Source organism: Heloderma suspectum, chromosome 1, assembly GCF_057233095.1.
Source record: "Heloderma suspectum isolate Gila_16-S chromosome 1, 16-S_ref, whole genome shotgun sequence".
NCBI lineage: Eukaryota > Metazoa > Chordata > Lepidosauria > Squamata > Helodermatidae > Heloderma > Heloderma suspectum.
In genome coordinates this window covers 177,829,698-177,852,851 of record NC_139458.1, presented here as the reverse complement: position 1 = coordinate 177,852,851, position 23,154 = coordinate 177,829,698, and the positions used below count along the sequence as shown (strand labels likewise).

Here is a 23,154-nt window from a genome sequence, read left to right as displayed (position 1 = left end):
ACTTGGCACACATCAGTTCGGAAAACAATTTTTCTTTTTTACTCAGAAAATGCACCAATAGACAGAATTCTGTTATTTTGCACAAGTGAGGGTGAATTCATATAGCAATTTTAACAGGTGTGCACTACTGTGTGGTAACTTTCTCTTTTCATTTGTCTGTGGTCACGTACTTATATAAAGGTGCCTCCAGCAGGTGAACCTGAGATCCAGTCCAAAGCCCATTTGGGGGGGATAAATTTTTATGGTATAGATTTAATTTTAGAACATTAAGATGCATCTAAAAGGATAAGTAACCACAGAAGAATTAAAGAGAAAGGTTGCCTCATGGTGACATTTTCCTTTAAAATAATTGCTTTTATTAACATTTACTATAAAATTAAGAGAGGCAGAATGCTATCCCTCCAATGTTCTCAAAGTTCACAAAATAATATTTATTTCATAGAATATGAAGATAAATTATTATAGCTGATTCTATGAAGGGAAGTGGATAAAGAAAGTTAAAGAGCAGTCCTGTGCATGTTTTCTCAGAGGTAAGTCCACCTATGTTCAGTTCAGTGGCTGCAATGCTATACACACTTACCTGGAAGTAAGTCCCATTGGACTAGTAGGCATGTATACAGTTGCATCATAAATGCATTTGTTGTTTCAAGAGGCCTTCAAATTATGTAAAAGGAACAAGAATAAAAGTGTGCTCATCCTGCTGATGGCATGGCTTCTATCAGCAGAAACATTGAGGAGCTGATTCCTTCTTTCAGCTCCCTATGTGCCCTCCAAATTTGCTCAGGAGGGTTGGGGGACACTCCAGAGCAGATTTTAGGAGAGTGCAGCAGGGAGCAGAGGAGGAGAAAGTCTTGTTGCGTGAGCGGAAGTTGACCTGTGTGATACTGTATTCTGCCTGAAGTGATCAGAAACCCCTGGGCAGTGCCAGCCAAAACTTGGCTCGGTTTTGTTATGCTGTCATAATGCTTTCAGATATATTCTTGTGTTTAGGATTTTTAAAATGAATAATTAGTTTATAAACAGCCCCCACTCACCCTCATAAATCATAGGTACACATTGTATGGGCAACAAGGGTTGGAAAATCCCTAATGTCTCTGCTACATTCTAGTAATTCATCAGCAAGGCCTTGATCAAGTTCAGTGCTTCGTATCACCACGTTGTCCAGTATCATCTGCTCAAACTGAGGCTTAAAAAATGAATCCACTGCCATGTCTGTTATTATCACAGAGCCAGGTTCAATCCCTGAAAACAGGTGGGGAAGTTAGGAACTGCATGATAATAAATAAGTCCACAATCATAGATTATAGCAATCTTGATCTCACAGATCAGAAGAAAACAAAATGTTTGAATAGTTAGTTAAGTTTACACAAGTGCTGACATGTGGTGACAGAAATGATGGCTAGCTGTGTAGGCCATGTTTCCTTTATAGGCTATTCACATGGTGAGGGAGAGAGCATGAACACAAAGCTTGATCCTGCCAACCAGTCCATGGTTATCCTATATGCCTGGGCTACCTTTATTAGGACTAACCAAAACGTTACAAAGTAGTCAGCAGGCTTTGTAGGGTTTTCCGTTTTTCTTTGGGCTAGAAATTATGTTAAACAAAAATAGTATAAAGGGGAGGGGAGAGTTGGAATATGGTAGAACAGGCCCAGTGTGGGCCATGGTATAATTTCAGAAATGTAGAAACTTTTCCTTCATGATTGTATGGATGGGATGGGGTCATAGTACAAGTTTATGTTGGGCACTCCAAAAATGATGGTTGGAACCTGCACCATTGCTCCACCAGCAGAAGGATACCACTTGCAAAATAAGGCTTCCCTATCCTCTCCTCCCCCTTGCACCCCCCACACCCTCCACATCTTCTCCAGAGGGTCCCTCAAATCTCCAGATGAGATTTGGAGGGGGGGAGGAGAGAACAGGGACGTCCCATTCTGCAAGCAGTATCCTTCCACAGGTGGAACAGTGGTTCTGGATCCAACCCCCATGCTTAGGGCCTGACTCTTGTAATACTTGATTGTCTATATGTTAGGGAATTGACAACATTGGTGGTAAACCAGTGCTTTTAAACTATTATCAGAGAACTGTTATGTATTTAAGGTTAATGAGAAAGACATTAGTATTTAATTTTGTTGTTCCAATATGAACATGGGCCTTACGGCTCAATCTTATGCATGTTTACCTGAAAATACATCTCATTGGGTTCAGTGGTGCTTACTTCCAAGTAAGTATGCATAGGGTTGCAGCCTTAGAGGTGTGTACTGATTTTGCTTAAGGGCTAAAATATTACTTTTTAAGTTACTGAAAATACATACTAAGCTGCATATTTTATTTCAGATAAAATAGATCATACGTAATGGAACTGGTATAGGATTGATGCCTTTTGAGAGTAATGATCTATAGCCCTTTGTCTACTCAAACAACTCTGGCATGCATTACAGAAGAGCCATCAAGTCTATAAGGCATTCCGGGCCGTGACTTTGAGAGTAATCTATTGGGTTTTTAATTGACATATAATTGTGGATCCCATTCGGGCAGAACTTTCAGGGGATGAAAGGACTGTCAGTAGGGATGTATGGATTTTGTAAAATCCGTTCCATCTGCCTTTCGCGGATTGTCAAGTGCCTTTCAATCCATCATTCACTCATTGATGGAATTGGATTTTTTCCAATTCCCTGAATTTGCGCAAATGCGCAACCCCCCATGTGCAAATCCCACCAGAATGGGCATTTTAATGCTTTCACTATGGGGAAATGGGCACTTTTAAAATTGTATGTATTTTTCTACAACTAGATTTGTGTAAACGTCTGGAAAGTAAAAAAACAAACAAAAAAACAGTCCACAAGCCTGCAGAATCTGTATGACTTGGGAAAAGCCAGTCCGCTGCAGTGGATTCATAGCAATCCGAACGCATTTGATTCCATTGCGGATTTCTCCAACATCCCTGTTAGTCAGTCTATATCTGGACTGAATTACCTGGTATGTAATTCATGTATATTCACTATACAAACTCATTCCAAGAGGGAATTTCCTTGGGTGTTCGTTTATGGGGGGACTTCCCTTTCCCATTGGGATTAATATCGTGGTTGCTGCTGAATGCTTTTTTTTTTTTTTTTTTAAACCCTTATTTTAAAGACCAGGAGTTTAAGTTTTGAAAGGGAACGTTTTTGTACATTATTGCAAAGCATTATTTCACATTGTGATGCTAATAATATTTCTTTGTATCAATCACACATATGTGTCTGTCCTTTGGAGAGTTAGGGGAAAATATAATCCAAATGATTTTAATCTAAAAAGAATATCAAGTCCTGTGTTTTCAGGCTGATGTTACATTAGGAAAATTCACATTTTTGGTGTTTCGTATGCCTTAGCACGGTGATATTTGTTGACTTGGAAGAAAAAAATAGTTACAAAATCTCATAAAGACATGACCTTTTCCTGGATGTATTTCATTTGCATCCCCTATGCCTGGCAGCAGCAAAACTCTTTGCTCACCTAATCCCCCTGAAGTATCGATGCGTAAAATGGTAACATCACAGCATTTTGCATGGTGTAGCAATTTGATTAGTTCATGAAGCATGATAGAAATGGAGGGAACACCTGTCCCATGCTGTTAGGAAAAGAGAAAGAGAAAAAGGAAACTGCATACCTTCTGAGCAGAAGTGATCTGAATTTGTAATGAAGACAATAACATAATACGTCTACATCTAAATTATTGGTGCACATAAAAATTATGCCAGGGCATGTATGAGGCATGATCAAGCCAAAACTAAGGGCCTTTAACTTGGCTTTTTCCCACTGAAGTCAATGGGCTGATTCACATGATTACCACAGCCCATCGTGGTTTATTCAAGCCACAGTTGGTTGCCGCGTCTGCCAGCTGCCATTTTGAATATGCAAGCCGTGGCAGGGTGCACCGCGGCTTGTTGTGTCACACAAACCTAGGCAGCATGGTTTTAACTCTCACATAACCCATGCCACCTGGGTTCGCACAACAAGCCACAGTGCATGCCTGCCATGGCTTGAATATTCAAAATGGCAGCTGGCATGCACCACAGCCTACTGTGGCTTATTTAAATAAGCTGCAGCAGGCATGCACTGTGGCTTGTCATGTCGTATGAACCCGGTTGATATGGGTTATGTGAGGGTTACACCCACACCGCCTGGGTTTGATTGACACAACAAGCCACTGTGCGCCCCTGCTACGGCTTGCATATTCAAAATGGCAGCTGGCACATGCCGCAACCCACTGCACTGCAAGCCACAGTGATCATGTGAACCTGGTCAATGACTTGGTTTGCACATGACGACAAAACATGGTTTAATTAACCACAGTTTGTTGAATCGTGGGATCTCGTTACATGCAGCCCAGAACTATGGGTTAATTATGGGTTGTTAACCACAAACAACCCACAAAGAGAACTCATGGTTTGTTGTTAGGTTGTAAACTGTGGGTTGTTTAAACCATGGGTTGTCGTTATGTGATAATCCAGAATTGTGGGTTGCTTGCCAGGCTACAGAGGCAGCGAGCAAAAACAATAGAAAACCCTCGCCTCTTTACATGACAGTACTGCGGTGCTGCAAAGACAGTTGGGATACAGGGTGAGAATGGGTGAAGGAGGAGGGAAACAAACAACCCAGGGACTGAGAAAACAAATGATGGTCTGTTTGATTGTCTGCAGACAAAACCCTGGCTAGAGCAACAAACCATGGTTTAAATATACCCTGGGTTAGCATTACATGCAAACCAGGCCAAATGTCTTGCAAATGCAATACACTGAGATAAGTAGATATATATTTGCAATATCTCCATTAATTAGACCTTTAGATAATCAGAAATAATATGTACAAGGGTTATCCTAGACTGAGTTAAAAGGAATCTAGAAATCTAGAGGCACAATCCAGCCAAAGTTAAGCACTGATTTCAGCAGAAGAGAGAATTAAACACTTAATTCTCATTAATTCTCACATGACTATTAATGGAATTGAAATGTGCGTATGTTTGGTTGGATATGCCCTAAGTGTTTCAAATAGCTTGGTTATTTAAAAGGGGATTCTGCACTGCTCTTTAATATCACTTTGCATTGACTTTGAAATGTGCTGAATATGACAGTGTTCAGTTTTATAAACTAAAATACACACTGCTCTTCAAACCATAAAACTGGAACACTTGTTTCCTTTTGACAAATGCTCAACTTTGAATTTGCATCATAGGGATCTATCAGATCAGTCCCATTCAAATAAACACAATACAAATCTGAAGTTGGGGCAGTATCCTATACTGCTGCTGCACCTCTGCTAGGTCTGTTGTGCCTGCGGGACCTACCACTACTGAGAAAGGAACTGGCGCTTCCTAAAGCAACCCTAGAAATGAGAGAAAATGCTCATTTCTGGAACTGGGACAAGTAAGTGGAGGTCAGCTGAGAAGGGAGCTCCGCTGATCTGCCCCATTCCAGAAACGAGTGTTTTTTTTAGTTTCTGGTTGTTTCTGGAACCTCCAGCTTCCCATTGCACTGGCATGCATGCAGCATAGGGTACAGCCCTTGGTTTGGAAATCAGTCAAGATCTCTGGGTCTTTTCTTCCCATCTTGTTAGGAAGATAGAAAGCTCCCTTATACTGAATCAGACCATTGGCTCATCTAGCTGAGTATTGTCCACAGCAGAGATAGACAGCCTGGTGCCCTCCAGATGTTTGGGATGAACACAACCATAGGACCCAGCCAGCATAGCCAATGGCCAGGGATTATGGGAGTTGCAGTCCAAAAAATCTGAAGGGCACCAGGTTACCTACTCCTAGTTTACACTGGGTGACCATGGCTCTCCAGGGTTTCAGCCAAGAATCTTTTCCAATGCTGGGAATTGAATCTGGGACTTTCTGCATTCTAAGTAGGGGCTCTGCCACTAAACTACTGTGTTAACACCACACAGCAGCTCAGGAGTAAAACAGCCTCATAAAGGCCCTGCATCAGAGTTCCAGTGGGATGCATCTCCCCAGCGGGATACATCTCTTCAGGTAAACATGTTAGCCTTGTTTAAATTAAAAATAATAGAGTGTGCACTTTTGAGTGTTCAACACACTTCATGTACATTATGTTAATCATCTGTGCGAGAACCCTGTAAGGTAGGTTAATATTATTTTTCACATATTGCAGATGCTGAGACAAGAAGAAAAGCAGCCTGTTGAAAGCCAGTCGTTGAGCCTAAGGCAAGATTTGAACTAGGACTCGTCTTCTGCACAGCTCACTGTCTAACCCTGGTTCACAAAGAGCAGAGTGCAAAGCATGTCCCTTGCAGCCTTACTATTACTCTCCCTTTCCCTACCCACTGCTGCTATTTTGAGGGCACCATGATTTTATGGGGCCATCCAGTTGCAGCAGTCTTAGAATTAGCATCCTGCAGCTCATCCTTCCCAAGGGCTGTGGTTCACACGCTGAAAGCAGCATGCCATGTGCAGAACAGACGATGAGGGAAGAAGATTAAAAGAGATCCAAGTAGGAATCGCTGCACACCATCTTACCTAAGTGAGAGCAAGATGCAGGATTGCACTGTAATTCCTAAGGCTATTTATATGCTGCCCTTCATTATCAAATCACACGACAGTGTATAAAATGCATTAAAAAACAATATAAAGATAAAAACAACAAAGAAAATCTGTCAAGCTGGGTATTAAAATTAGCAAATGCCTGGGTATATAGATACACTTTCAGCAGGCATCTAAACACTATCAAGGATGGGGGAGAGAATTCCAAAGGCAAGGTGCCACAACAAAAAAGGCCCTCCGCCTGGTTGCCACCAGATGTGCCAGTGCAGGTGACGGGACAACCAGGAGACCCTGCTCTGTAGATCTCAGTGAATGTGCTGGTTGGTATGGGAAAAGGCGCTTTCTATTTACAACCCAAAAGCCATATGCTCTGGTTAACTTGTACATAATGTACATTATCCAGCCTGTTTCACTTTAAGCTTATAATGTTTCAAGTCGCTTGTGGATTGCAACACAGGGTACTTACATGCCAACAACTGCATTTTCCTCCAAATACCATTGCTTGCATATAGCAGGAGGTGAACTTGTAGACTGCTGCTGAGCTGAACAAAAATGTGTGCTTGCTCTGTTAATAAGTTAACACAAGGGCCTTTCAAAGTCAGTATGTGGCATCCCAAGACACATGACATGATTCAAACAGAAGAGTGGTATAAATCATAGTCTTTGAGTCTGATCCAGCTTCAGTTCAGTGCTGCAACAAAACACCCCTTTGACTTGCATGGGAAGTAGATTTTGTGCTCTTGGCCTATTAATCTTAAATCTCACTTGCCTAGCAGAGATGCAAGTAGGGAATTTCCTGAGCAGGCCTGTACATCTGTTACATTCCATGTATCCGAAGAACAGGGAAATAATTTATAGAAACAGCAAGAACAAGCCGTGGCAATTTTTCACTCAGCGTATTAAAGTTTAAAACATGTAGCGTTTTCGAATGCCTGAAAGATTGGACTGGCAATAACTGCTTGAGGAGCATCTGAAGGGAAAGAAGTGGAAATTGCTGATAAATTAGTTATGAAATGAGGAAACTGAGGAACTTACTGGAATTTGGAAGGAAGTAGATAAATTTTGCCCTCTCCTAATACTAGAGCCCCGGGACAACCAAGGAAGCTGAATGGTGGGAAATCCAGGGTAGATAAAAGGAAGTCTACACAGAGCCCATCTAGTTAACGCTATGGAATTCACTACCACAAGATGTGGTGATAGCCACCAACTTCGACAGCTTCAAAAGGAGATTGGACAGATTCATGGAGGATAAAGCTATCAAAGGCTACTAGTCATGATGTTTGTATGTAACCTCCAGGACGGAGGAAGCATGCCTCTGAATACCAGCAGGGGTTCAGCAGCAGGGCTGGGCTGTTGCCAGCTTCCCAGCACCTTCTGGATGGCTACTGCAGGAAACAGGATGTTGGCCTAGATAATCCCCTGGTCGGATCCTGGAGGGCTCTTATGTTCTTAATGGGATGTACTTCTGAGTAAACATGCATAGCACTGTGTTGCATAACTCATAATTGTACGTAAAGATTTAGATGATGCACGTAAAGAACTCTGTGTTTAGGAATGGTACAAAGAGCACAGATGTAATTTATTTATTTATTAAATTGATTAATCGGCCATCTGGCTGGTCACCCAGCCACTCTGGGCGATGTACAACATATAATAAAACAGTTTAAAACAATAAAATTCTACAATAAAAACGTTTTCTAAAATACCCTAACCCACCCCAAATGCCTGCTTGAACAACCGCATTTTTAATGCACGGCGGAAGCTCATTAAAGGGGGGGCATGATGGAGTTCCCTAGGGAGGGAGTTCCACAGGGTGGGGGCCACCACAGAAAAGGCCCTCTCCCTCGTCCCCACCAGTCTAGCTGTCCTGGCTGATGGGACAGAGAGAAGGCCATCCGAGGTTGATCTTGTTAAGCGGCCTGTCTGGTGTTACTGGAGGCGCTCCTTAAGATAGGCTGGGCCGGAACCATATAGGGTTTTAAAGGTCAAAACCAGCACCTTGAATTTGGCCCGGAAAACAACTGGCAACCAGTGCAACTGCTTCAGCACTGGAGTGAGGTGATCTTGCCGGCGGCTGCCTTTAATCAGGCGAGCCGCCGCGTTCTGTACCAGCTGCAGCTTCCGAACCGTCTTCAAGGGTAACCCCATGTAGAGCGCATTACAGTAGTATAAACTAGAGGAGAACAGGGCATGTACTACCGATGGGAGCAGATGGTCGGGAAGGAAGGGGTGCAGACGCCGTATCAGATGGAGTTGATACAGCGCTGTCCAGCTCACAGCTAACACCTGAGCCTCCATGGACAGCTGGGAGTCCAAAATGACCCCCAGGCTGTGGACCTGGTCTTTCAAGGGTAGCCATACCCCATTCAACACCAGGTCAACATCCCCCAGCCTCCTCTTGTCTCCCACCAAAAGTACATCGGTCTTGTCAGGGTTCAGCTTCAGCTTATTCCTTCCCATCCAGCCACTCACCGTCTCCAGACATTTGGACAGGGATTCTACGGCCAACCTTGGTGAAGATTTGAACGAGAGGTAGAGCTGCGTGTCATCCGCATACTGATGACACCTCACCCCAAACCTCCTGATGATAGCCCCCAGCGGCTTCACATAGATGTTAAATAGCATCAGGGAGAGGATGGAACCCTGTGGCACCCCACAAGTGAGTGGCCACGGGTCCGAAACCTCTCCCAGTGCTACCCTCTGGTACCTGCCGGAGAGGAAGGACCGGAACCACCACAATACGGTGTCTCCAATGCCCAACCCCTCCAGGCGGTCCAGGAGGATACCGTGGTCAACGGTATCAAAAGCCGCTGAGAGGTCGAGGAGAACAAGGAAGGAGCATTCACCCCTATCCAGAGCCCTCCTCATATCATCCACCAAGGCGACCAAGGCCGTTTCTGTCCCATGCCCAAGCCTGAAGCCCAACTGAAATGGGTCTAGATAATTGGTTTCTTCCAAGTGTGCCTTAAACTGCATCGCCACCACCCACTCAATCACCTTGCCCCAAAATGGCAGATTTGAGACTGGGCGAAAGTTGTTCAGAACTTGGGGATCCAAGGAGGGCTTCTTTAAGAGCGGTCTTATCACTGCCTCCTTGAGGGCTGATGGCATCACTCCCTCCTCAAGGGAGGCGTTCACCACTGCCCTGATCGCCTCACCCAGTCTCTCTCTGCAGCCCATAATGAGCCAAGATGGGCAAGGATCAAGAAAGCAGGTGGTCGGCCTTACAGATGAAAGCACCTTGTCCACTTCATCAGAAGGAAGAAGCTGGAACCGATCCCACAAAACCAGTTTGCCACAGGCTGCCTCTTGCTCACTAACTATATCCACAGCGTGCGGAATATCACTCCTTATCTGATCAATTTTATCTGCAGAGTGCCTTGCCAGGGCCTCACAGGAGGCCTTAGAATGCTCCAGTGGTTCAGGAGCCACAGGACTTACCAGGCTCCAGACCACTTGGAACAGCCTCCTGGGACAGCACTCTGCAGACACGATTGAGGCAGCATAATATTCCTTTTTTGCTGCCTTCACCACCACGTGGTAGGCTGAAGATACAGCTCTAGCCCGTGTCTGATCGTCTTTGGAGCGAGACTTCTGCCACCGGCACTCTAGCCGTCTCACCTCCTGTTTCAGAGCTCGCAACTGCAGATTGAACCATGGTGCAGTCCAAGCCCTGTTCAGGGGAGAGGGTGTTTCGGAGCCACCCAATCTAATGCCCCAGTGATCGCAGCATTCCAGCCACCCACCAGGGTCTCGACCGAGTGGCCGTTGGCGTGCTCCAGAGAATCCCTAAGCGCGTTCAGGAATCCATTCGGATCCATAAGACGCCTGGGGCGGACCATCTTAATGGGTCCTCCACCCCTGCGGAGGGGTTGTGGAGCCAAGAAGTCCAACGTCACCAGATGTGACCATGACAAGGGGGTGGTGGATATACCCCTGACTTCCAGATCACTCTCCGCTTCTCCAGAAACAAACACAAGGTCTACTGCATGACCGGCTACATGGGTGGGCCCAGTTTGAATATGGTGCAGCTCCCAGGAAGCCATGGTCTCCATGAAGTCCCGAGGTGCTCCTGTGAGGATGTACATTGAAGTCCCCCTACACCAAGAAGTTAGGGGACTGCACATGCACATCAGAGACCACCTCAAGCACCTCGGCCAGGGAGTCAGTCGTGCAGCGGGGTGGACGGTACACAAGCAGAATCCTCAGACTGCCTTTTGGGCCCAACCTCCAGTACATGCACTCAGCAACCTTGGTCTCCCAGAGAGGGGGTCTGGTGAAGACCAAGGACTCTCAGTAGATAACAGCCACTCCCCGATCCCCAGCCCTCGGCTGCTGTGCATACGAAAATCCGGCTAGACACATGGCTGCAAGAGTTGGAGCAGCGGCCTTGGCCAGCCAGGCCTCTGTAATACATGCCAGGTCTGCACCCTCGTCCAGGATCATGTCATGGATGAGGGAGGTTTTCTGGGTAACAGACCTGGCATTCGAAGGCCAGAGGATGGAGTCATGCCTCCCCCAGCCATCCTTTGGCTCTGGACAGGCCCGGAGCAGGGGACAGATACTACACATCTCTAGGGATGGCAGAGAATTCCACCACGGATCTCGGTGAAGCCGAATGCCAGTGCATTCGGCCCCCCGAAATTCGTGGCGGAACAGCCTGCCATCCCCCCGCCACCCCGCGGATCCCCCCTGGGACGAGACTTACCTGGGGAGAATGTTCCGGGCAGCGGAGGCTTCGAAGGCGGCGGCGGCTGGTCTTCCAACCGGCTGCCGCCACCGCCATTTGCAGTCTGGTCGTTTGTTTGTGTTTTTTTTTTACAGAGACGTGAAAGGCTACATAAAGACTTATGTAGCCTATGACATCCCAGTTTAAAAAAAAACATGCGTACGCAAATGGCGGTGGCTACGGCCGCCGCCATTTGCGTTCCTTATTTTTTGCCGTCTTAGTCTACATAAATATTTACGTAGACTATTATGGCAAAAATAAAGGGGGACGTAAATAGCGTATTGGGCGCTATTTGCGTCCCTTTTTGATTCACCGTTTTAGCCTACATAAATATTTACGTAGACTAAGACGGCGAAAAATAAGGAACGCAAATGGCGGCGGCCATAGCCGCCGCCATTTGCGTACGCCATTTTGTTTGTTTGTTTGTTTACCCAGCAGCCAGTCCGCAGCTGGAAATCTGGCTGCGGACGGCCCTGGCCTGGCCGGCTGCTCTGTGGAGCCGCCGCGGAGCAGAGCCGGCCATCGAGGATTCCGGGGGGGAGGACCGGATCGCCTCCCCCCCGTCGAGGATTTCGGGGGGAGGGACTGAGCGCCTACCCCCCTCCAGCGGACGCCGCCACCAGAAAAAAGTAAGGGATTCGTACATCCTACACATCTCTCCCTTGTTCCCCTTACCTGGCATGGCCTGCCCTTAGCGCTCCACCAGCGCCTGCCACCCAGCCTCGGTATGTTCTGGCCCCCAACACTCCCCCCGCTGCCTCCATCAGGTGGACACATGTCCGCTCACTCCCGCCTATAAGGCAGGCTACCCACCCCTAAAAACACAACAGAATCCCCCAGAAATTAAACAACAACAACAACAACTAAAAAATCCCCTTAAAAAGAATGCCAGGCAGAAGTCCGCGGGGAAGGCCTGGTGTTGGTGGTGGCAGCAGCAGCAGCAGGCCCAGCAGCAGCAGGCACGCCTCTTCCCCTGGTTGTGGCGGCTTCTCCTGCAGGCCCTGGCTCTTGATGTAAACATCAAGATGTAAACATATATATCCTAGCACACCTCAAGGAGGTGGTTATAGCTGGCTGGCTCTTTGATAACAGAGCAAAATTTGAATTATGGCTATCCTACAAACAAGGATTATTATCATTGCATTCACTGCAGGTAAAGAATGTCTTAAGACACTTATGGATTACACCACAAGGTACTTAATGTCAGTTATAGCTTGCAGTTATAAATACCAAGTACAGATTAATATAATTAAATATTATGGGCTGTATCCAATGGTGGCTTTGCACTAGTGGGAAGTGCTTATGCTCATACAAAGCAGGCCATCCCGGTTTTGCTTACTCCCCCCCCCCATCTTTTGCAGCACTTTGCACCATATTCCACATTCTTCTGGAGGCCCCCCCAACCCTCAGCTTTTTGAATGGTATGGGGGGGGCTACAGTGAGTGGAGTTCTGCAAAAATCAGGGCCCCCATCTTGTACAAGCAGAAGTTAATTTCCTCTTGTGCAAAGCCACCACTGGATACAACTAATCCCAGTAGTAGTAGTAGTAGTAATAGTAGTAAAGGAAGAAACAGATTTATGCTAGAAATGAAGAAATGCATTGAGGCAGGCCCTCCTCAGTGATGGAAACATAACTTTCCTCAGTGATGTAAATGTCGACTTTAAGGCCTTTCCTTCACTTTCCTTTAATGCATTTCCCTTTCTTCTTCATTTCCTGTGCAAACAATAACTATGATATAGTGTAAGAAATGACACAGTAGTGCCAGATGTGGAATCTCCAAAGAACTCTGCATAATTATATTTGGAAGGACAAATGGTTAAGTTTAAACTCCAGGAAGCTCCATTGGTTGGGACTGACAGCATTTATCCCTGAACGTTTCTGCACTGCAGATGTAAACCAGTCTGTTGGCCTGAGGAATGCCTTCATTAACCAATCCAACTTCCGGTAGATGGGTATCTGCCTACATCCGAGGGCTCATCCACACATTGTTTTGAAGAGGTCTCTGAGTTTCTTGAGCACATCCAGCCCTGTTGTCCATATTTGCCTGTGACGTCATCCTGCTCTGCCTCCTGAGCTGCCTCAACTAGCCCATACTGAAGACAGGGACCAGGGATCAGTGTCTGCCAGGAGTTGCACTTTAAGACTGCAAAACAAGGGACCTGTATTCCCCCCCCCCCAAGGTAAACACTTTGTTCAATTTCCCATATTTCTGGTTTAGCACCCAAGGGATGTACTGAGATTACAGGAGGTGCCCTCAGGCACTTTTGCTGACAAGTGAAAAGCGTAAAGGATTGAAAGAGCTCCTTGCTCACAGAAGCAATGCTTGTCGGTCAAGGCTAAGGCTCTGACAGAGCAGTGCGATGAGAGGAAGATTCCTGAAAAGCTGTTCCTCCTGCCATAATGGTGATATCCTTGCTTTTTATAAAGTCCCATCATTATAAAGGCTTTCATTCCAGCTTGTCTCACAAGTGTTTGGTGTACATTAAATATTAAATAAGGGATGTGAGCAATGTGCTAAAGTCATCAGTTACTGTTGTGCTGCTAATGGAAGCATTTTTGGTGCCCCACAATGTACTTACGCTGAGGGAGAGCACGGGGCCAACCTTATGCATACAGTAGCGGTCTGTCCCAGCACAAACATCTTTCATGTCGTTGCCATCTCCTTCGAGGCCAAGTTCTTTATGCATGAACTGTGCAAAAGCTTTCATTCTGTTGGGGCTCCCACCCACGCAGACAAACTGGAAATAACTTATAAGATTATCAGCCATAGCAACAACTGAGACTTGGTTTGCGCTGGTGATAAGATGTTGAACTGCTTTCATACAATTTTATATCTGAAGGGAGTGCACCGGGAAGACAGAGTAAATTGACTGCCTGAGCCATTTATTCAAAGTTCACACAATAGAAATGTATTTTGATCTCAGTTATCCCAGGAAATCTAATGGACTTATAATATACCAATGTATTTTGTTTTAGAAAAAACAAGTTGTTCAACTTCCTTAATCCTTATTTTTGCCATGCAGTTGAAGCCCCAACTATGCGAAATACATGGCTCTTCTTGAAAACAGCACCTGCGTCTCTTCCTCCTCTCCGTCTAGTAAACACCTGGCAAAACAAAATGTGTCATCTGACAAAAGCACCCTTCAAGTCTCCCTTCCCCTGCAAGTGGTAGTCAATGAAGTGAAGTGAGAGCAGGGTTGATGTCATGTCATGCATTTTGTTTTGCTCAATGGTTACCAAAAGGGAGGGAGAGAGAGAAAAAGAGAAGATGAGATATTGAGCTGCAATTTGTGGTCTCCCATATATCTGGTTCCCACCCTGAATGTCTGTATTGTCCATGAAATTCTGCCAGCCTGTATTTTAAAGGGATAACTGGCAAGGAAAACCACCACCACCACCACCAAGGTTCTGTGCTTCATATCTGATGTGCAATGTCTGCATTTTGTACTTGGGTGTTGTCCCCAGTCCAAATACCTTGTACGAAGTGACCGTAATGTTCAGCTAAAAGTAAATCCAGCATAATATCCTTTTAATGTGGGCACTGCATGTAAACTGCTGGTAGCTGTTTCTACTGAAAACAAAGTACAACCAGATGCTGGAATAGCGTGTGGTCTGATTTATTACTTCAACAGCACCAACTAGAATGAAAAGAATTGCGCAGAATTATATAGATGGTGGTGGGAGTTACAAATGTGAACAAAAATGTCACAGAGGGCCACATTAAAACAAAAACAAAGAAACCCAACTTCTGAATCTAGGAGGTAGCTCATAAACATGTACCCGCCAGCTGTCCCACATGGCTTCTGCAGTCAGAAATGATGGGAGGTTTTAAATTACTGAAATTGTCTTATGTCATTAAAGTTCTGTACAGCTTTGCATGCTGCTGTGCAACATTGGGAATACTATGTTTGCAATCCTAAGCACTCTTACAAGGGAATAAGCTTCACAGATGAGACGAGCGTCAAGGTGGACAATGGAGAACTTCAAAGAGCTCCAGCATTGCTCGTTCTCCCACCCCTATTCCAACTCTTCCCTTTGTGAATTCTTCTTTTCTGTGAGCTAAGTTCAGATTTAAGCCCAGAGTTTTGTTTGGGAGAGCTTTACATGTGAACAAATAACTTTTGGTGCAAGATATGTTTCTTTTTCACACAACTCTTAAGAGTTTGACGCTGAAATGCTACAGCAACAGAAGCTGCCCTCTCCTTTCTAGTAATAAAACACAGGAACTTGAAAATGAGGCCATGATGAGCCAAATTCCTCAATGTATTGGTTCTGAAATGGAGTCAATGCAGCTACCCCAGGGAAGAATTTAGCTCATCATACCAGAAACAGGTTTAGTTTCCCCAGTCTACTTATTTTACCAAGAAAGGAAAGGTAATTGCCCATAACTGTAACTGCAGCATACTTTTCTGAGTTGCTTTACAGAATGGCACTGATGCAGTCCCTGTGGGACCTGTAAGTCATCTCTGAAGCTGGCACTGAGAAGACACTATGATAAAAGATAACAGTAAAAGAAATGAAGAGAAGCATGAGCAGAAATGAATTATGTTTAGAAATGCTGCAACTGTATAAAGTTTCTTTTACCTTTATGTCGCCAAACATGGCTGGCAGATTGTGTGTTTTGGTTCCCAAGTCTAAGTGATAAAGAATATCTTCATCCATTAAATCCAAGTGAGGATTCTTAACATAAACAAGCCTGTTCCTAAGGCGGGCGGGGGGCGGGGGGATCAAGGAAACACATAAGAGGAAACCCGTGAAATAAAGGTATAACAGCCCAAGAATTTGTGTGGGTTCTTAGATTGCCAAGTTATATATTAATAATGCTGAGGGCTGGAGAGAGAGAGAGAGGGAGGGAGGGAGGATTTCGGTCTAAGCCAAGCTTTCTGCAGATGATCCAATTTTAGTACTGTAAATGTACGTTTGTTGCCCATTTGATATGCTGACTGCAGACATTTTCCCTGGAGGTTGCACTTCTCAGTGTTGTCCAGCAGTTAATTTGTTTGGTTGTTCATTTAACGTCCCACCTTTCTACCAATAACTTGGCGCTCAGGATGGCTAACAATAAAATCTAGATTAAAAACAAAATCTTAAATAAAACGTAACATAAAAGCAAATAAATCCAAAAACACATCAATAAAAGAAATAGGCAGCACCAACCAATTAGAGCCCCTTCAGCAACAGGCCAGCTTATAGGCCAAATGCCTGCCTGCATAAAAACGTATTTGCTGGTGGAAGGACAGAGAAAGATTCAAGCTAGCCTTTCTTGACAGAGAGTTACCGAACTTGGAGTAGCCACCTAGAAGGTCTTCTCTTGCGTCCCCATCAAACTCTGATGTTGGCTGTACTGAGAAAAGTCCCTTTAAAACCCAGGCAGACTCATATGGGAGAAGGCAGTCTTTCAGATAAGCAGGTCGCAAAACATCTAGGCTTCATAGGTCATAACCAGCACTTTGAATTATGCCTGAAAACAGACCGGTAGCCAGTGAACCTGTTGTACAGTAGCATATTGGAGCCAGGGCTCGCAGGGACACAGTGCTGGCTCTTTTTGATTAGCAGGGGCATTGATGTCATCTGCCACACACATACACTTCCTAGAATTCTCTGTTTCCTTTGAGCTTAGCTGAAATTAGGGATGGCGGAGAACTCCACCATGGACCCCAATGAGGCTGGATTCTAAAGAATCCAGCCCCCCGGAGTCTGTGGTGGAATGGAGCACTTACCTCCACCTCCCCCCGGAATCCTCTTTGACCGGATCCTGCTTGCAGCGATCCTGCGGAGCCGCCAGCCAGATCCGGAGCACCAGCGATACAGCCACCATTGCCATATCGCTGGCTGAGGGGGACTGTCACCGGACACAAATGGCGTCCAGTACGCTCTTTGTGGCCATAAAGGTCTTAGATTAAGGTAAATGCAGCCGTAAATGGCTGCATTTAGCTTAAACTAAGACCTTTATGGCCACAAAGAGCGTACTGGACGCCATTTGCATCTGCTGTCAATCCCTCTCAGCCAGCGATACGGCAGTGGCGGCCGTATCGCTGGCACTTCAGAGCTGGCCAGCAGCTCCACGGAATTGCCGCGGAGCGGAGCCAGCCAAAGAGGATTCCGGGGGGAGGAACGGATCGCCTCCCCTCAAGGGCAGATTCCCGGCCGGAACGACAGGTAGAGAATCCGCCGATCCCTAGCTGAAATCCTCACAGTAGCTTGAGGGAAATTAATTTTCCCAGCAACAATATATTGTTGTTGTTGTTGTAATGCAAGTATTTTGGGGTGGCTTGGTCTTGAATGGGCAAAAGACCTGCTCCTGGTGGAGATGAAAACTTCTAGTTTGTTGATCCTCACACCATCATGTTTCATACTATAGAATTTATAGTATGATAATGGCAACAGCGAATTGGTTGTTTAAAATGGCAAACATGGGTCACCTGTTGCAATGGAAAAGGGCTCATCAAGTGTGTATGTGTGCGGCTTCAAATCCAATCTTGAACATGTTTGCTAAGGTGAGGAAAAGGTCTGGAAAAGAGAAATAGGGCAAATGTGGCTACGAAAGCGGAAGGCATGAAGTGCTATTGTTTGGTGCTTGGAAGAAGATTGTGCATGTGTGCAAATGTGAGGAAAAGGGAAGATGTGAGAAATAGGAAAGGACTGATGGATCTAAAGAGGATGAAAACAGAAGAGAGAGAACTTTACAGTCACAAGCATGAGCAAGTAAGAATGGCAAGAAAAGGAGAGAACCATGGCCATCCGTGAAAGTATTCCTTTTTAAAATCTATTTCAGCCTTTCCCACCCTGATGCCCTCCAGATGTGTTAGACCGGAACTTCCATCATTCCCAGCCAGCATGGCCATTCCTCGCTCAGAATGTTGGGATTTGCAGTCCAACCAGAGCCGGCATCAAGGGTCTGCATGGTTGAGCACTTACCAAGGGCCCACACCCCAGCAGGGGGCCACAGACAAAAGCTCCTCCTCCTCACCACTGCAACCTGCTTGTTTGCCTGTCTCTCACTCTAGTCCAGACAACTGTGGTGATGGTGGTGAGGAGGAGGAGCAGTAGATGCCACTGCCTACTTGCTCACTGGCTGTCTGCCTGGCAAGCCAGCCTGCGAAAGCAATGATGAGGCAAAGGAGAAGAAGCAGTAGCAGCTGGTGACAATGGCAGTGAAAAGGCAGACTCCCTAAGGGAGAGGGCCCATTAAGGGTGCCTTGTCCAAGGGCCCCTGGAAACCTGAGTTGGCACTGAGTTCATGACATCTGGAGAGCACCCGCTTGGGGAATGCTGATCTGTATGTATAGCACTATCAGTGGGCATTTCAGGGTACAAGTGTCTTCCTAAAGCCCAGCTCTTCCCTTTATTTGTGAATTCCTCTGTGAACTATCCTTGGATTTAAGCCCAGAGTTTTGTGTGGGAGAGCTTTACATGTAAACAAATACTGTACACTTCTCAATACATGTTGTTGTTGTTGTTGGTGGTTTAAACACAACTCTTGAGAGTTTGAGACTGAAATGCTACAGCCACAGAAGCTGCCCTGCCCCTAAGTTCTTACAGGAATTGTGATACATTCTGCTGGAATCAAGAGAAACAAGCTAATCGCAACAATAATAAAATCATGCAACTGGAGGCATTAGAAAACAAATGGGTTGAAAACAAAGCAATGAAGAGGGAAGTGGGAGGGAGGCAAGAGATTCTCAAACGGCACTAAAATGTTTCCATAGTCCATGTATTCAAAAGGTATTTCTACCATTGGCCCTCAGAGCCACCCAGTTGCATATGAATTTCAAATCCACCCCAAACACCCGTTCCTTTGGCCCTTGGGATTCATTCTGGTTTGGCTGCAGCGTCAGCACCTGTCTCTAGTTTGCTGCCAGAACTTTTTGCTGCCTCTCTTGGGTTCTTCTGCAGCTGCCTCCCTCACAGGCTTCTTGTTTCAAAATAATCCAGCAGGTGGACTTTGCATATAGACTTTTCCACCATTGCCACTGGTTGTAATCCCCAGGGAAATTTTTTCTATCCAACTTGTTGCCAATGTCTGTAGACATATTTTACTTTGGCCTGTTCTAACATTTATTCGACATGTGTATTTTATTTCGTTATTACTCCAGTTTTCAGCCCACCCACAGGCTAGGAACTGAGTTAAAATCTAAAAGCAACACATGTAAATAGCAAGTAAAATCACACACTAAGGCCTCTCATATCCTGCCTTGGCACCACCAAAGGCTGCTCTGTGAGCATAAGGGAAACCCCAGTGACAAAGCGTTCAGCTGAACAGATAAACAGATAGGTGAGTTAAGCACCTGTGTGAGGAGAAGGTATTACTAACCATGTATTTAATTTATTAATAATCATCTAAAGCTAAAACAAATACACAGCAAGGGCCAGAAACTAAATCCCAAGGGGTAATACTGTAGAAATTTACAGTTCAGGAGCTGTATTGGGTGGGTGGGTTGGAGATAATCTTGTAGAAACTTAAGGCAGAATTCAACACTGCCCTTGAGCACGCAGTCAGCCCTGCCGATTCTGGTTTGCATGCAGCCAGCACCACTGTTTCCGGTCCGCAAGCGGCCCCTACCACTTGCGGAACAGCGATGTAGCAGTTCCAGGGGCAAGCCCCGAAACAAGCAAAAATGTGCAGCTTTAAAACCTAGAGTGTAAGTTTAGAAAAGTGCACATTGAGGTATGTATATAGTAAATCAGACCCTTGTATTCCTAGAGAGGCTCAAATTGCCCACATCTAATCACCACTCATTGTCCACCAATAAAAATTGCCAATTTCAGGGGACTCAACTGAAAAATACTCCCTTTTAAATTTCCACTCACTAGAGTTTGGCATAGCTCAGGAGTTGACACATATGACCTTATTTTTAAACAAGGCGATCGTAATCTAATTGGATGCAGCAGAAGTTGGGAGGAGGTAGCCAGGAGTATAAAAGCAAAGCAAGCTCTTGAGGGAGCCTAACTCTATGAGCATGAGGGGATGAAGCTAATGAAATATCTGGGTAAACAGTTAAGCAAACAAGCAGGTTAAGCACCTGTATGAGTTAAGCAACAGCGCAAGGCAGCCAGTACAGTCAATCCTACTCCCTTTTGATCTTACAAATCCCAACTTTCCAAGCCTACCAAACAAAATAACAATTATGAAGGTAGAAAGTCAGCAGGGACGTGGGGGCTATCCAGTGTATAACACAGAGTGTCAGATGTAGGACTATCTTCTTGTTGAATAGAAGGTAGGGCTGTTTAAGTGCAATGGGCAATAGTGCCCTAATGTCCTTCTTCTGGGCTTACCAGAGGCTTCTGTCTGGCCACTATGGAAAACAGGATTAAATTAGGATTATGCTTAAATCCCTTCATTGAAATGAATGAGATTGGAAGTTCTTAATTTTGACTGGAACACATACAAATTTGATACAGCATTTTAACACCCTCTGCCCTTTTATGTTGTTGCATTTTTTATGTTTTAATACTTATTAGCTTTAATCAAGTGGGGTGCAATATGCACACACAAGCAAATAGTGGACAATTTGTTCCTCTCTTAGCTCCCCTGATAAACCCTTAAATATTTAAGGTAATATAATATAGGGAATATAGAATATAAAGGAGAGTCTTGGGCGTCATCTTGAAATCCATCATGGAAGAAAGGTCGGATTTAGTACAAGTGCATTTCTGGATCATGCCCAGGGCCCGAATGGGGATGCTTATAGGTTGCTTTACTTAATCTTTTCAGCGCTGAAACCCTTTCACAATGGCAGCTCAAATTAAAGTTTCATTTAAACCTTCAATCTGTGATAGCAAAACTATCAATAAATCATTCTGTCCATTGTAGTGCATTATTTTAATCAATTGTTGCTTCAGACCTGTTTCCCGCTATACTTAGTAAAGGGATGCATATTTATACTTTTTTATTAGAAAGAACCTCATCTGTTATAATTATTGTATTATTTTCGCCCCATCATCTTGATTAAAGGCTATGTTTCAATCTACATTTAAATTTCAGTGATATTCAGAAGATTCAAGAGTTTCTGATTGCATCCTTTTCCCAATCATAATTGCAAGTGGAAAGGGACTGACTACATAGGAATGCAGATCCATGTTTAGTGATTAAAAACAACATCGAATGCATCAGAACATTTTAAAAAAAAAATCACTAGTAATTTGAACCACCTATATGCAGTAGCATGCTGTAAATGCTTAGCTTGGGTTACACTTACAGCTAGACCAATGCGATACTGTGAACATGGGCACTGGGCTCATTTTCTATTATGCTACACGGGTGTCTAAGACAGACACACCTGGGTTAGGATCAGGGTGTAAATTACTTGCCCACTGTAATCTTTCCTCTCAGTCTTAATAGGCTTGCTGGAATCAGGTAAAAGGAATGTCGTACTGTCTGACTTTCACAGGACAACTCTCCCATTGTCACAAAGGAAAGAATAAAATATGGAATCATATATGAGAATTAGTAGTAGCTCTCCTTATTGCTTTCTGTTGTTTCAAAATGATTCATAAGAATGACCCAAGTCGATGTTTACTGTTCAGTGTCTCAGATGTGACATAGTCTGTCCCTTGAAGCTGCACTGAAAGTTATACCAGAATTCTCCTCAGCATCAGAGATCTCAGATCAGCTGTTTTCAAAGGTGTGGTACATTGGCCGAAATCTCTCCCCTTTCCCAGGGCTTGCATTACTGCACTAAAGAGATAGACAGGCCAGGACTGGTTAACCTTATTGATGTGCTTACTCTTTGACCAGAATCTCCCATTTGCAGTTTGGCAGCCATCCCTGCATGAGGTATCCTGTTTTCCCAAGTCTGCTGCCTTTGCTTAAAACATGTGTACGTTACACGTGGGACAAACATATAAGGCAAATGTGATAAACAAGTTAGAATGTGCATATGAGAACTGGGCAAGCATTAGTGGCTAAATGCTGAGCTTCATATAAACTTTGAGTTAGTTTTTAACTCATTAGTTTCAGTCTCTTATGTGTAAACAAAACCAAGGCCTCAAAATGGACTTTCAGTCACAGCTGATTTGAGGATTGCACTATAAAGCCAAAGATCAAGAGAGATTAATAGAACATTGTATGATGTCTGAGATTATCTCTCCAGATGATTTTCAGTAACACCCTACCTCAGACAATTATTTCAGATTTGCCTTTGGACATTCAAAGAATTCTTCTGATACAATTCACTTTCTCTTACCACCAGAGCAAAATTTCTTTAGGAACTATTTTTTCTTACTCAGATGTAAAATAGATCACTTTTGTCTCCTAATATCTTGGGCACAGCCATAGAGCCAAGATTTTACATAATTAGGAACACAGGAAGCTGCTTGTGTCATATGATGGGGCGGGGGGAATCAAGGATAATAAATCTAAATAACCAGACCCCCTGCTTACTAGTGACAGGTCTATATCTGTCTTGGGCTCAGAGAGATGCGCTTCTCTTGAAGCAGAGAAGCACTGAGTCATACACGGACAGCACAGTTACTTTATAAATACATGCTCATATATTACATTTTAAAACATTTATTAATAAAAAGCAAATATATTTAAGACAATTGAAGAAAGAAAATGAAACCATGGTACTTATTGACAAAGTTTAAAACAGGAAAAGTAAACAAGGCATGTATTATCAATACAGCTTTCTGCTAGCAGAGGCTACCCCATCCTGGGAGTAACCACACCCAGTATTTTCCCTTTACTTTTACATTTTACACTTGAACATGACATGCGGTGTGATTGGCTATAATTAGGGTGGTCTAGCCTCATCAAAGACCGTTCCTCAACTTTGGGTAAAACCCTCATACTTGCATCTTTGCTGATGTCTTGTTTATTCTACAATTCTATAGAAATTTCCCAAATTGTTTTCTGAGGTTTTATCCTGTGGTTTACCCTGA

General features: G+C 44.4%; 1 protein-coding gene across 1 annotated transcript in view; it reads right to left on the bottom strand.

Annotated features, from left to right (window-relative positions):
- The window catches only part of UPP2 (uridine phosphorylase 2), a 36,096-nt gene that overhangs the window by 8,260 nt on the left and 4,682 nt on the right, over window positions 1-23,154 (bottom strand). Inside the window, 4 exon segments of the mRNA XM_084804170.1 lie at window positions 1,044-1,242; window positions 3,496-3,610; window positions 13,851-14,009; window positions 15,856-15,973. Coding sequence (XP_084660296.1) covers window positions 1,044-1,242; window positions 3,496-3,610; window positions 13,851-14,009; window positions 15,856-15,973 — 591 coding nt within the window.